The sequence below is a fragment of the Copadichromis virginalis genome, linkage group LG2 (genome assembly GCF_057382275.1).
Source record: "Copadichromis virginalis isolate Kocher_CV1m ecotype Utaka linkage group LG2, C_Virginalis_male_GT1.1, whole genome shotgun sequence".
In the NCBI taxonomy this organism is placed as follows: Eukaryota; Metazoa; Chordata; class Actinopteri; order Cichliformes; family Cichlidae; genus Copadichromis; species Copadichromis virginalis.
This window is the reverse complement of record NC_140619.1, coordinates 14,786,992-14,799,294: the sequence shown is the minus strand read 5'-3', so window position 1 is coordinate 14,799,294 and position 12,303 is coordinate 14,786,992. Positions and strand designations below refer to the sequence as shown.

General features: G+C 49.6%; 1 protein-coding gene across 2 annotated transcripts in view; it reads left to right on the top strand.

The window, feature by feature from the left end:
* ppargc1b (peroxisome proliferator-activated receptor gamma, coactivator 1 beta) overlaps window positions 1–11,477 on the top strand; it is a 58,190-nt gene extending 46,713 nt beyond the window's left edge. For both annotated transcript variants that reach the window (XM_085471927.1, XM_085471935.1), the window contains exons 4-12: window positions 1,990–2,115; window positions 3,380–4,343; window positions 4,472–4,517; window positions 5,239–5,303; window positions 5,399–6,002; window positions 6,194–6,251; window positions 6,421–6,539; window positions 6,858–6,985; window positions 7,181–11,477. In XM_085471927.1, coding sequence (XP_085328053.1) covers window positions 1,990–2,115; window positions 3,380–4,343; window positions 4,472–4,517; window positions 5,239–5,303; window positions 5,399–6,002; window positions 6,194–6,251; window positions 6,421–6,539; window positions 6,858–6,985; window positions 7,181–7,272 — 2,202 coding nt within the window. In that variant the 3' untranslated portion in view covers window positions 7,273–11,477. The remainder of the gene's footprint in view (window positions 1–1,989; window positions 2,116–3,379; window positions 4,344–4,471; window positions 4,518–5,238; window positions 5,304–5,398; window positions 6,003–6,193; window positions 6,252–6,420; window positions 6,540–6,857; window positions 6,986–7,180) is intronic.
* The last annotated feature ends 826 nt before the right edge of the window (window positions 11,478–12,303 follow it).

The window sequence follows — 12,303 nt, the reverse complement described above, 5'->3', positions numbered from 1 at the left end:
TATGACTGGAGTACTCTAGTGTACTAACAGTAGTGGGGACGGATCTGAGAGGCATTAGCAGGAAAATAGGGCATTCCTTCCAAATTGGTGGAAATTGCAGTGACGGTAAATGTTTCAGTAATCAGGACAGTTTGGCTGTTGAGGAAGCCAAAAAAGAAGCAGTCAAGCCTGTGAGCGCTAACGGTGAGTGTGTGCCGGCAGGAAGTCGGGCATCGCTGCAGGCGGTTAAATGCAATGAAGCTTTTGTTTGGTGCAAAACAGGCCAAAGATAGTGAGCTGTCACGCCACGACATGCCGTCGTCTCTGCTGTCTCACACGTTTGTCCTTGAAGCTTCGGCGGTCATCAGTCAGCCAGAACTCAGGTTGTAAGTACGAGACCCCGAAGGTCACAGAAACGCCAGCTCAGACTTCATGACTGTCGCCGTCGTTTATTCTTGAAGTTTTGGTGCACTTTTGATAATATTGATCCCAAAGGTCCACATGTAGAAAACTCCAGAGCAGTTTGATTGTGACAGATGCAACTCTGAGACTCTTTAAATAGCTTTAAATTATTACACTGCACAGGGCTGCGTTTGACTTGAGAAACAATTTTAAAAAGTGAAGGTGTTCTCACAGGTGCAGCAGCCGGACATCCATGCAGGCAGAGCAGCCTCCTAACAACATTATTCTCTTTACTCTGCGTGCTGTCACATGACTGCTGTCACTGTGTTCAGGCTTAAATGAGGTGGCGGCCTCTACTGATAAATCCTAGAATCCTAAATTTTGTTCCAAAGTCTTCTAAAAGTCGTGTCTGTGTGGCGTGATTATAATTACATGACATATACGTATAAAGCTGCATAAACAGTGACAAGTTCAGTTTCCTCAGAGCTAAAAGAGCCGTGCAGAAGCTTTTAACATGTGTTTTCTCTGCACCGTGTCCCCCTCTTTCGGTGCTTGTGCACACTCTTGCAGTTTGTTCACATGTGATTGGCCCTTGGCTCTTTCTTCATGACTATTTGTCCCAGTGTAGAACAAGGCCTCCATTGATGAGGCCACTGAAGCTGTGGGAGGTGTCCAGAGTAGAGTAGAGCGAAGAAGAGTAAACTGTGTGTTTGAGGGCCCCGGATGCTTTCAGTGGTCCAAACAGACACAAACCTTCAGTTGCCACTTTCACGCCCCTCAATGGGACTCTGAGCGGAGCATCAGCACGCGCTCAGAGCCAAGTTGGCTCGCCCACAAAGAGCCGCTGTGGCCCATTAACGATGTGTGCTTGCAGCCAGTGCTGACGGCTGGTGATGATGTGCAGCGTCGCTCACAGGTACACAGCTTCTAATGCTGACCTCCAGAGAGTCAGCCGCAGCATCACGCCATCATAAACGCTCTGCACGCCCTGCAGTAGGTCTTCATATAATGTTGCTTACATGTGACGGCCCCAATCAGAAACAGAGTTTTTATAAAGCGGCAACATCCGTGAGTTTCTACCAGCGATTCAGAGAGACTGAAAAAGGAGCTGATGGAGCTGACATGAAGCTCAGACCTGCACTGAATGGGCGACGAGGACAGTGGGCGGGGCTTGGGGGGTGCTAGTGTTAATATTCAGCTGAAGGGTAATACTGGGGGATGATGAAGGACAGGTTGGCTTCATGCCTGTAAGAAGACTGTGATGGAGGGATGAAGGAGCAGTCGTGCTCGGTTATTATAGAAAGAGAGAGTTTTTAATGGGAACGTGAGCGTGCCGTGTCGCTGTCAGCTTTAGTCGAGTGATAAATGTACAGTATGTTGACCCGGCCTGCATGTTACTCTTGTACAAACATCCATCAGCGAAGTGTTAACAGCTGACAGAACGTAGATTAAAAACTGGCGCATTCATCTCTCTGTGAGCCCTCTCCCGTGTTTGTGTTTTTACTACATTTGTACATCCGCCTCGCCGTCGTGCACGCGCACAAAGCGGCGCTCTATGTCTACGTCATGAAGACACTTCTGAAACCTTTTGATTTTCTTCCTCCTCAGCTGAAGAAGCTGCTGCTGACGCCTCCCAACATGCCTGCAGGTATGGACGTGCACAAAGAGGGCGTGAATGGCCATCGCTACTGCAACAGAAGCTTGCGCCTTCGTCCGGTCAGGCCTCTGCTGAAGGTGAGACACTTCCTGTCAGTACGTGCTGTTTAAAAGTTCACTACTTGTTGAATTAGGTTTTCAACAGAGCAACGAATTATCAAAATTAAATTCTCCAGTCTCTGGATTTTTACAATGAGTCGACGCAGTACTCGTGGCTGCGTAGGTAGTAGTACATCAGCAGTAAATGGTACAGTACGAAGCAGTTTTTACAGATTGTTAAGCTGTAGAATAAAAGCTTGCCGAGACCTTCCCGAGGAGAGGATGCTGTTGATGCTGGACGGAGTTCACAGAGCTGTGGCTTTAGCTTTAGAGCCGCGTAGCTGTGCTGTGGCAGATGGTGTGAGGGCAGCAGTGAGTTATGTGGATAATCCACAGCTGCACGCAGCACAGACATTAAACGTGAGCCTCTGTGCAGGGCAGGAAACCGCTTCCATGTTTTGTTGTGTGGGGCTTCATTTTTCATTTCCAGGAACAGCTGCAGACAGGAGAATGAAACAAAACAGTTCATCTGAAGCATCAGGATGTAGTGGAAGACTACAGGCTGCTGTAGTTGCATCCTTCATTACTGCATAGCAGGCCTGAACTGTGTTAGCTCACAGCACCGATGCTACAAGGGCTGCAGACCAAAAAGTTGTTCCACAAGCTTTTAAATATCTAGGCACAGAAAGGCCTTTTGACTTTTCCTTTCTTGTCCTTCAGATCGTGTTTTTGTTTCGTCCCGATGGCTTGTTTTCTTTAAAATCCAGCTTCCAAATTCCATCAGATTCTCTGAGCCACCTGAACATGCCGTCTACCAGCACACTGGCGTCAAACACAAAGCAATTCTGAGAATTGTTGTAGAATTTGAGTCTAATTACACTGATCCTTATCATCTGTTGTGATAACAATCACAACAGACTACAGCTACTCAGTAGCATTGTGAGGTAGTATGGCTTCAAAATCATTTATGGCACTGATACTGCCTCCTGCAGAGGGAAACAACATCTATTGCCATGGATACTTAATAAAGTTACGTTATAGTACATTTTTACAGTGAGCCGAGCTGTTTTTGCTCAGCGGTGCACACACAGAGCTGAGCATCATCATATTTCCCTCGCATGTTATTTTTTCCTACATGCTCACCTTGTTTCTCACCCTCTGGTTTATGCTCTTGGTAGACTGTGGTGCTCATTTGGGCAGTGCTTTTTGCAGGTTGTTGGTAGACACGCCCCCACTGCCATGTTTTTTATCCTGTAATGCAGAGCACTTCCTGTTCTAACCGCTTGTTTGTCTCCATCTTCAGAGTGACGTCCCTCAGGAGAGGAAGCCCCGGGCGGTGCGTCCCGCTGGGCGTCTGTGCACAGAGCTTCACCGCCACCTCACCACCACGGAGGACACTGCGGCTCCTGACACGGAGGAGGAGGACGAGGAAGAGGAGGACGAGGACAGTGAGTCTGAGGAGGAAGAAGAGGAGGAGGAGTCCTCCAGCAGTGAAGCAGAGGGAGCGGCAAGCGTGGCCGCTGCCCCCGTTGAGGCACCGAAGCCTCAGTTCAGCTCAGAGAAGGAGCTGCAGTCTGTGGTGGAGTTGATCAGGTACATGCACACCTACTGCCTGCCCTCGCGCAAGCAGCAGGGCTGGGATCGTAAGGACCGTGACCTGCTGCGGTCCCGGGCCCGACCTGAGGCCCCCCGCTCACCTGCCACAACCTCTCACAGTAGAGTGGTACTGGTGGCTGGTCCCGGGACCGGCGGGGGCTCGACTGGGTCAGCCAGCACCGCCACCAGGAAGCTCCCCTTCGCTCGGCGAAGGGAGATGAAGGCAGACTCCCTTCTCCGCACGCTCTTGCAGCAGAGCAGCTCTTTTGACGTGAGCAAGCCCTACAGACTGCACCGCCCACCCTACTCTCTCAGCCCCGACCGAACGGGAGAACCCGCTCCCTCAGGCCCGGCCCAAATCCCCACCTCCGCCAACCCCAAGCCAGACCTTGAGACCCCTGAGAGGAGAAGCCACTCCTCTGAGCCACCACGAAGCCTGGAGAAGACTGCAGACTGCAGCGGCTCCTTCTCAGTTCGGCGCTCACGCCGGCTGGCATCGTTTCCCAGCCGCTTTGCCAAAAGGCTGCGGCCTGAACGGGCCAGGGAAGAAGACAGGAAGGAGGGACGGGTGGGGCTCAAACTGCCGCCCACCCAAGCTGGAGGGGAAAGCGCGACGGAGACGTTGAGGGGAAAGCTAACGTCCAGTGAGCTGAGTCACCCCTGCTGCCACGGTACGTCACGCACGTCCTCCTTCGTTCGTGAAGGCGGGGCCTGCGAGTGTGACCTCGTCACAGCAATACTGACCTACATGCTGATGAGTTTGTACATGGCAGTGAGAGGATTTTTGTTGTGGTTGCAGAAAAGCCAGCCTGCCTGTGTCTGCCTCTCAACACAAAGTCTGCAGGGTGAGTATTCACAGCTCAGAGTACCTGTAGGTTTCATCATGCAGGTGCACCATAGTTATTTAGGCCGGAAACTTCACTTTAGGTTTACTAACGTTGAGCTGACAGCAGTGCAGAGGTGACTCAGCAGGCGCTCCACGCTGAACATACTTCAGATTATGATGCTGAGAGGATTGTTTCAGCTGTGCTACTCTAAAGCCTGTAAACATGCAAATGACTGTTAATCACTTGGAAACCATAAAAACCTCCATTCATTCGTTTCTTCCTGTTTGGGTATTTGCTTAATGATCTTAATTATAAAAATTTGAATGGTTGGCAGTTTGTCAGTGTGTGCACTGTTTGGGCTGACACTAAATTTAAGGCTCCGTGCAGGAACACAGGGACATCACTTACCCTGCAGTGAAACGGTCTCTCTCCAGTTGAGCTCACTTTTACTTCAGTATAAAAGACGCTCATGTTCATCAGAAGTTCTAGCATAAGGTAACCAAAACAGGAAGAACCATCACATTCCGGCTGCTCACCTGTGGGTCTGATGAGATTTCAGGATAAAAGGCTTCAGCATCATCCATGGGGCCATTTCTGAACTTTTAAGCCAGACCCAGATTCATCAGGACCCTGGCTGGTTTCTCAGAATTTAATTTGGGCAGACAGAGTACTTTTTTGAACATTATTGAATGGTGATTGTGTTCAGGGCTCTAACGTGTCCTCTGCTTTGATCCGGCAGAGAGTCCCAGTACAGCACCAAGGCCTTTGAGCAGACGCTCAGCGTGGACCTGTGCGGAACGGCGGGTAAGCCTCTTGCTGCTGGGGCCCCACGCGATGACATCATAGCTGCACATGCTGTTTCTCGCTCATGTACTCAAGCCTTTGTCGTCCCCACTCAGGTCTCACCCCTCCCACGACTCCGCCTCACAAGCCCGTGGAAGACGAGCTGTTCAAGCCGGCAGACGGAGGAAAAGGTGGAGGTGGCGGAAGCGAGCCCGCCCACCTGGCTTCAAACAGCAGTGCTGCCGTAAAGACCTCGTCCTGGGCGAGCCGGGCTCACCACCAGCGGAAGCTGCCAGAGCAGACGGAGCTATACGCTCAGCTGAGGCGCATGGGCCAGGCCAGCGAGACTGACGCCCACCGTGGCTTTGGTGACCATGACTACTGTCTGCTGAGCCTCGGCGAGAGCCGCAAGCGTAGCGCTGCCATCTTTGGCGCCATGTTACAGGGACGAGCAGAGAGCGAGAGAGTCGGTGCTCCAACTCCCAGAGTGGCCGAGGAGGAGCGGGAAGGGAAGGAGAGCGAAGACGGGCTGGTGCACCCGGAGGCTGCAGAGCCGCGGGAGCAGCTGACATCGTCATCGTCACCCCCATCAGACCGCCAGTCGGACGCTGCCACGCCGCCAGCTTCTGAAGAAGAGGCAGAGGGCTCGTCGGTGTCTCGCTCGCCCTCGCCCATCCCCCACCTGTGCCCTAACTCCCCCTCCAGCAAGAAAGACTCCAGGTAAGATGGACACTTTGGGGGGGGGGGTAGAAGCAGAATCCCAGTGAGTCTTACATTGTCAAAGATCAGAGGTCATTATTTCTGGAACACAGGTTTTTTTCTTTGCCGCAGTCACCTGTTACCTGCTCGTGTCTTTCATTTTCACCTCGTGTTTGTCCTAATCTCGCATTCAACCACCCCTGCTCTTTCAGTGAGAACTCGGAGATTTGTCCTGACGACACGCAGAGGATCAAAGCCAATCCTGACGAGGTACGTTCGTCGTTCCAGAGCCTGAGTGCTGATGTAGCCACAGTCAGGTGTGCCTCTGCGTACCTGAGAGCAGCTCTGCGCTCGGCCTCCCCTCGCTTTAGTTCACACATCTTTCAGTATTCTGTATTGTCCTTTGTCCTGACTGTTGCCATGGTTTCCCTGTTGCCAGGACAACTGCCAGGTGTTTTACATCCACAACCTGCCGAGCAGCGTGACCCAGAACATGCTGAGGAAACGCTTTCAGATTTTCGGCAAAGCAGAGGACTGCAAAGTCATCATCTGCAACGAGTAAGTGTGTGTGTGTGTGTGTGTGTGTGTGTGTGTGTGTCATTGAGTCTGTCCCGTGATTGGCCACAGCCCCTAAAGGTCAGAGAGGGTCACTTCCTGAGGGGCTCATTAAATGTGACTTTGAAATTTTAATTTAATGATGGCGCCCGCTCCTGTTGTTGCAGACAAACCCAAACATTTGGTGGTGTTGATGTAATAGTTTTGTTTTGGGGTCAGAGGCGAAGTCACTGCTTCATTGTATCCAGGATGTCACGTGTCTGCATCACGCCTTAAAGCACCAGTAAGCTAATGCACCGCCTGTCCTCTGCCGGCCTGTAGGGAGCGTTGCGGGGTGATAAAGATCCGCTCATCGGGCGTTCAGAAGCACTGGAGAGAGCGGGAAGGTGTTTTCCAGAACGGACCGGTGAGCCCGCGGAGGCTGACGAGGAAGCGCTACATAGACCTCGGTAATGAACGCACACAGCAGCACTCACAGGTGCACTCAGTAACCTGGACAGGTGTGTCAGTCATTAGTGCTGCAGAGGAAGAGCGCTTCAGCTACCGCAGAGCATCCTCCCGCCTGTAGAGGCGGGGCACGCACCCAGCTGTGGTTTGTTTCCCAGCAGCACGCCTGACCTGAAGCTTTGCTCTGTGTGTTTCAGATGAGGCAGGTCCCGGCCCGGTCAAGAGCAAGTACGACGCAATGGACTTTGACACTTTGCTGAAGGAGGCCCAAAAGTCCCTGCACCGCTGACAGTAGCGGTCCACCGTCTGGCCAGCCTTAGTAAAGAGCATCAGCCCTGCAGCGACGCGGCTCTGCCCTCAGACTGACTCCTGGTTCCTCCTCACAAGACGACCTCGCGAAATGTTTACATTTTTACCGTTGGAATAAACAATGAGGACCTCGTTTTTTTAAGTTCTTTCACCGGAGGACACTGCTCATAAACGAGGCGCCGCAGGGTCACTTCAGAGAGATCGCTTCTGTGCTGCTTTCTTGTCTGCACTGGGATGCCGTCGCCTCGCTGTGGACAAGCGGGCGTGAGAGACCCAGTAGCAGATCCTTGCTATCCCTGCGTGGCGTTGGTTGTTGTGGTGTGTGTCCCCATGTGTTTGTTGTTCTGTTTGTTTTGTAAAAAAAGAGAAATGCCCCTCTGAGGTCACGACAGGCAACTACGAGCTGCATTTGCTCGTGCAGTCGCATAACCCCAAAAAAGAACCTGCTTTGTTTCAGCGACAAATTGTGGATGTTATTAATTTTAAAATTACTGTGTGTGTGTGTTATGGACAAAGAATATAAGAAAACGTTTAATGTAATTATTTTATGACTGAGAAAGTTTACAAATCTAATATGAAGAAAAAAAAAATCATGTTTTTTCCTTTTTGTAATTGTAGTGCTTCCTTGATTTGATCTATGCACTGTAAGGACGCACCTGTTTCTGCTGTCCCTCCCTCCGATCTCCGCCATGCTGACGTTACGGCTGCTGCTGCTGCTGCTTCACACACGAAGGCTTTCGGGATTTGGGAAAAGTGTTCCCGCACTCGTTCACACGCACTGAAATAAGATGTGAGTTTACTTGAACGCCTGGAGGCGTGGCCTGAGATGGAGGCATAGGCACAGATTAGTTTGCCCACATCCATCAGAACCAGGACGAAAGTTGGAAACACTTTTCCCAGATCTTAGAGCCTCCCTGTCTCCCTGATGGGAGCCCCCCAACCGCCAATGCAACCGTTACTGTTTACATCTGGACAGCAGCAAGCGTGAGGAAAATGGAGAGCGCTCTGTACAAATCCAGCACTTTGTCCAGTATTCACCCCTTGAAGCTGCTCATCAGCCCTGTGGGGCCAAGAGCTGCCCGCGGGTCACGTGTGTGGGCCGGCCGCGGCGCGAGCCTTGCCCTCGACAGCACGCAGAAGGATCGGCTGGTCTCGTGGAATGTATTCGAGGACCTGAATGTAATCGTGGCGTTTTCCCCGTTTCTGCTCGCCCAAAGATTGTGGAGCTCTCCGGTGCTTTAAAAGGCTACACTGGCAGGGCTGCGTGAGCCGCTCCGGCCTCAGCGGTTGTCCGCTTGCGGCCGATTTACATTCCCTGCGCAGCTAGCAGCAGCAGCACCCCGTCAAAGGGAGAGAGCCTCCACAGCTGACGGCGAGGTGGCATGATATGGCCCGAGGACGAGCAAGGGGCCGGCCGAAAGGGAAGGAACAGAGCGGGGGTTTCCCGCCTGCTTCAGATGAGCATCTCTACCTCACATCCATCCGCCCCCGCCCTTTGTCTGTGTACGCTCTCCCCCTCCTCTTTTATAAGTGTCTGTCACTGGTTTCTTTGCTCTGTGTTTTCGGTGTGGGGCTTTTCTTTGCTGATGGGCAGTGTGGGTGGGTTTCTTTTAATACTGCGACTCCTACCACTACTAGCCACGATGGGGGGCTACTCTCTGTGTCCGGGGCCGCCTCACGGCGGTCCTCGGCGTGTCTGTTTCTTCGAGTCTCGACCGTGTCCTCGTGTAGCTGAGTGTTTCGTCTTCGTCTCGTGTTTAAGTTGGACACTACTGATGCTAACCCTAACCTGGGCCGGGCCAGGGGGGCGGAGCAGGTCAGGTTACCCGTCTTTTCCTCGGGAATGCGCCCAATCCTGATCTGCTCATCCTCGCTCCCGGCCCGACTCTCTCTCTCTCGCTCTCTCTCTTTGGGTTTGAGGGTTCCGGGCCTTCCCCAGACTCCTCCCACTTCTTTCCCCTTCCTCTTCCTTTCTCTATCTAATCGACTTGTTGGTAACACACAAAAAATTGAATGTTTACATCACTTGATTCTTGTCTGACTTTATTAGGAACGCACACTAAGTACAAAGGCGCCTTATTCAGTGTTTCAAGCTAAAACAACAGCAAGCAAAGTGTCCCGGGGGGGCCGCACCCCTCCCCCAAGGCTCACTGATGTCCAAAACGTATACATACTGATGGAGGAACAAGAACCCCTGAATGAGTATTTGTGCTTAGTATGTATACTACTCAAAAGTGAGAGAATGTGCTGGTTTACATGTTAAAAAGAAATATATGAGTATATAATGTGTACATAGCACTATGCCTCATTGTAAACATAAAATGTATTGTGTGTTTTTGTAAAGGTGGTGGGTCACTGTTGATTCTGAATCAGGCGGGAGGTGCTGGTTTGGGTCGGGGAGGAAATCCAACACTGTAGTTCCCTTTAGTCCGTCACACTAGCACGTCCCATTTCTTTGCTGTTTATGAAACGATTCGTTTTGTTTTCAGTTTTCTGAAAAAGCAATTTAAGATGCAATAGTAATAATCTTCTGATTACAGCCATCCTCACATCCTGAGGAAATAATGTGTGTGGGTGGTGCTGAGGTGTACTGCCGGATGCTCTGTGCGCAGACCGCAGCGGGAGGAAAGCGGTGCGTCGTGAATGGCCATCTGAATTTACTCTTGCACAAAATTGTCACAAACGGTGAAACGGCGTTTCCCATCAAAGAGCCAATGGGAAGGAGTTTCTGTCGTGTGTCAGCAGCAGCCGATCCACACCGCGACCAGAACACGGGATGTGAGAGGGGGGAAACAAAAGGAAGCTGTCGCCGGTTTGACCCTGTTAAATATCTGCACCCCCCCCCCCTCCCCCCGCAGAGGCACAGGTGTGTGGGCGGAGTTTCTGGCTGAGGTTTCCGCCCTGCTTTTAATTTGAAAATCTGAGACCGAGAGGGGTTTCTGCAGTCAGTCCTCCAGGTGAACGACATCAGCTACCCCCGTCTCCAAACGGCAAGCCTTAAAAACCAGCCGGGGGAACCACTAGCTTTTATTATTACTGTTTAACCTCCTTTCCAATCCAATGTGGTTTATTATTAAATAATTACTGACGTAATTACAACTTTTTTCAATAGCCATATTATAAAAAATATATACATATATATGAATATATATTTGTGTGTTTGTGTAGATATCTAGATGATTATATAATTTCTTATAGAAAACTTTGATGTTGATCATTCTCCTGAGTGTTTTGAGAACACATTTCAGCATACATACATATATATATATATAAAAGTGCTGTCTGCCTGGTCTAGGTCCTAGGTCAGCAGGCAGCAAATCCAAATAATTTAAAAAAAAAACCTTCCAAAGGGAATACCCTCGTCACAATGCAATACCTTTCTTTCCACTCTTCCTTTCAGAAAAATGGGAAATGGCAAGAAAATCATTTGTTAGGCAGGTTAACCAAAAAAATTTTAAAAAATCTTCAGTAATAAAGAGCTTGGCTCGCAGCTCGTGGAAAAACACGTAACGTCTTGGGTTTTCTACGTTGGCGACGCCGTGGCCATTTAAAAAAAAAAAAAAAAAGCGCGTCCGATCACGCCTCGTTTCACATCTTGTCGGGTTTTTGGTTTGAGAATGGAGCCCAGCATCGACGCGTCTTTATCTGCTAAATGTGAGTTTGGAAACTCGACAAAGGGCATACTCGTTTCATCGTTTCTCATTTCTATTGATTTCCTGTCTATTTACATCTAATGACTATCAGATTCACAAATTCTTATTTTTTCTTTTTTAACTTAGTTTTTGGTAAAAGACAAAAAGGTAAATACTGCTAGTGAGATTTTATATTTTTACATATGTTGGTTTTATTTTGCGTGTCTTCTTTTTTATTTATATGCCACTTAGTTTGGACGTCTTTGGTTTTGTGTGAATTCATATGTCTGCAGAATGTGGAGACAAAGGCATTTCAGTATTTTTGAATTGTTAAAATCTAGTTTCATAGAAGCGGAGTATCTGATGTTATAAATTATATTTTAATTCATGTAAATAGTTTAAAACAGAAGATTATGGCTTCCTTTTAAACTGAATACATTTCTCTTCAGAGATTGTTTACATTATTAAACTGTAGAGATGTGCTCCTCATATACTGTATAAAGTACATATATTCATTGATTTGCCTCCAAAAATAAAATCCTAATGAACAAACCTTCAGTGCACGTGCTGCTTTTTGGCACAAACGGGCGAAGCCACCGGAAGACCACCCAGGTCTCCAGCCGTTTGTCAAGGCCGAAAATTGAAGCCACTGACTCTGTCCCACGTAAACAAGCTTTTTCTGCTGTTTTAATGCAGCAGTCTGTGGTTCACCAGCTTCAGCCCACAGTATGTTCAGTTTTCATGCTGTCACCACCTGTCATACAGCACCAATCGCAGCAGTAGTCGTCTAAAGGTGCTTTACACAATCAGACCTCCCCTGTAAACAACGTTTGGCGACGGTGGGAATGAAGAACTCCCTTTTAACCGGGAGAAATCTCCAACCAAACTGGGGTAAGGGAGGCCTCCTGGCTCTGTACAAATCCATCACTTCTGCACTTTGTCCAGTATTCACCCCTCGAAGCTGCTCATCAGACCTGCAGGGCCAAGAGCTGCCCACAGGTCACGAGTGCAGGCCGGAGGCGAGTGTGGAGGGAATGGCTGGTTTCTGATACAGGGACGTTGTTAGCAGAGTGGAAGTGCTTTCTTTATAGGCGGATTTTCAGAATAATACTCATGTTGTGTTGAAGTACGAAGGAGAACTGCAATACTGCATCCAATACTTCCACTGGTAGAGACGGCCAGTTTCCTGTAAATAGGATCAAATAAGAACTCAGTGTTGCTGGATCCAGTCCTGAGAGTAAATGTCACTTCTGAAAAATTACTGCATCTCATATTTCCAAAATCGTCTCCGGAGCCAAAAGTGTTTAAGACTAAACTCTGTGACTTGGTACGTCGTGCACGGGATGTTGAGTGCATGTCACAGTAAACTACGCTGACGC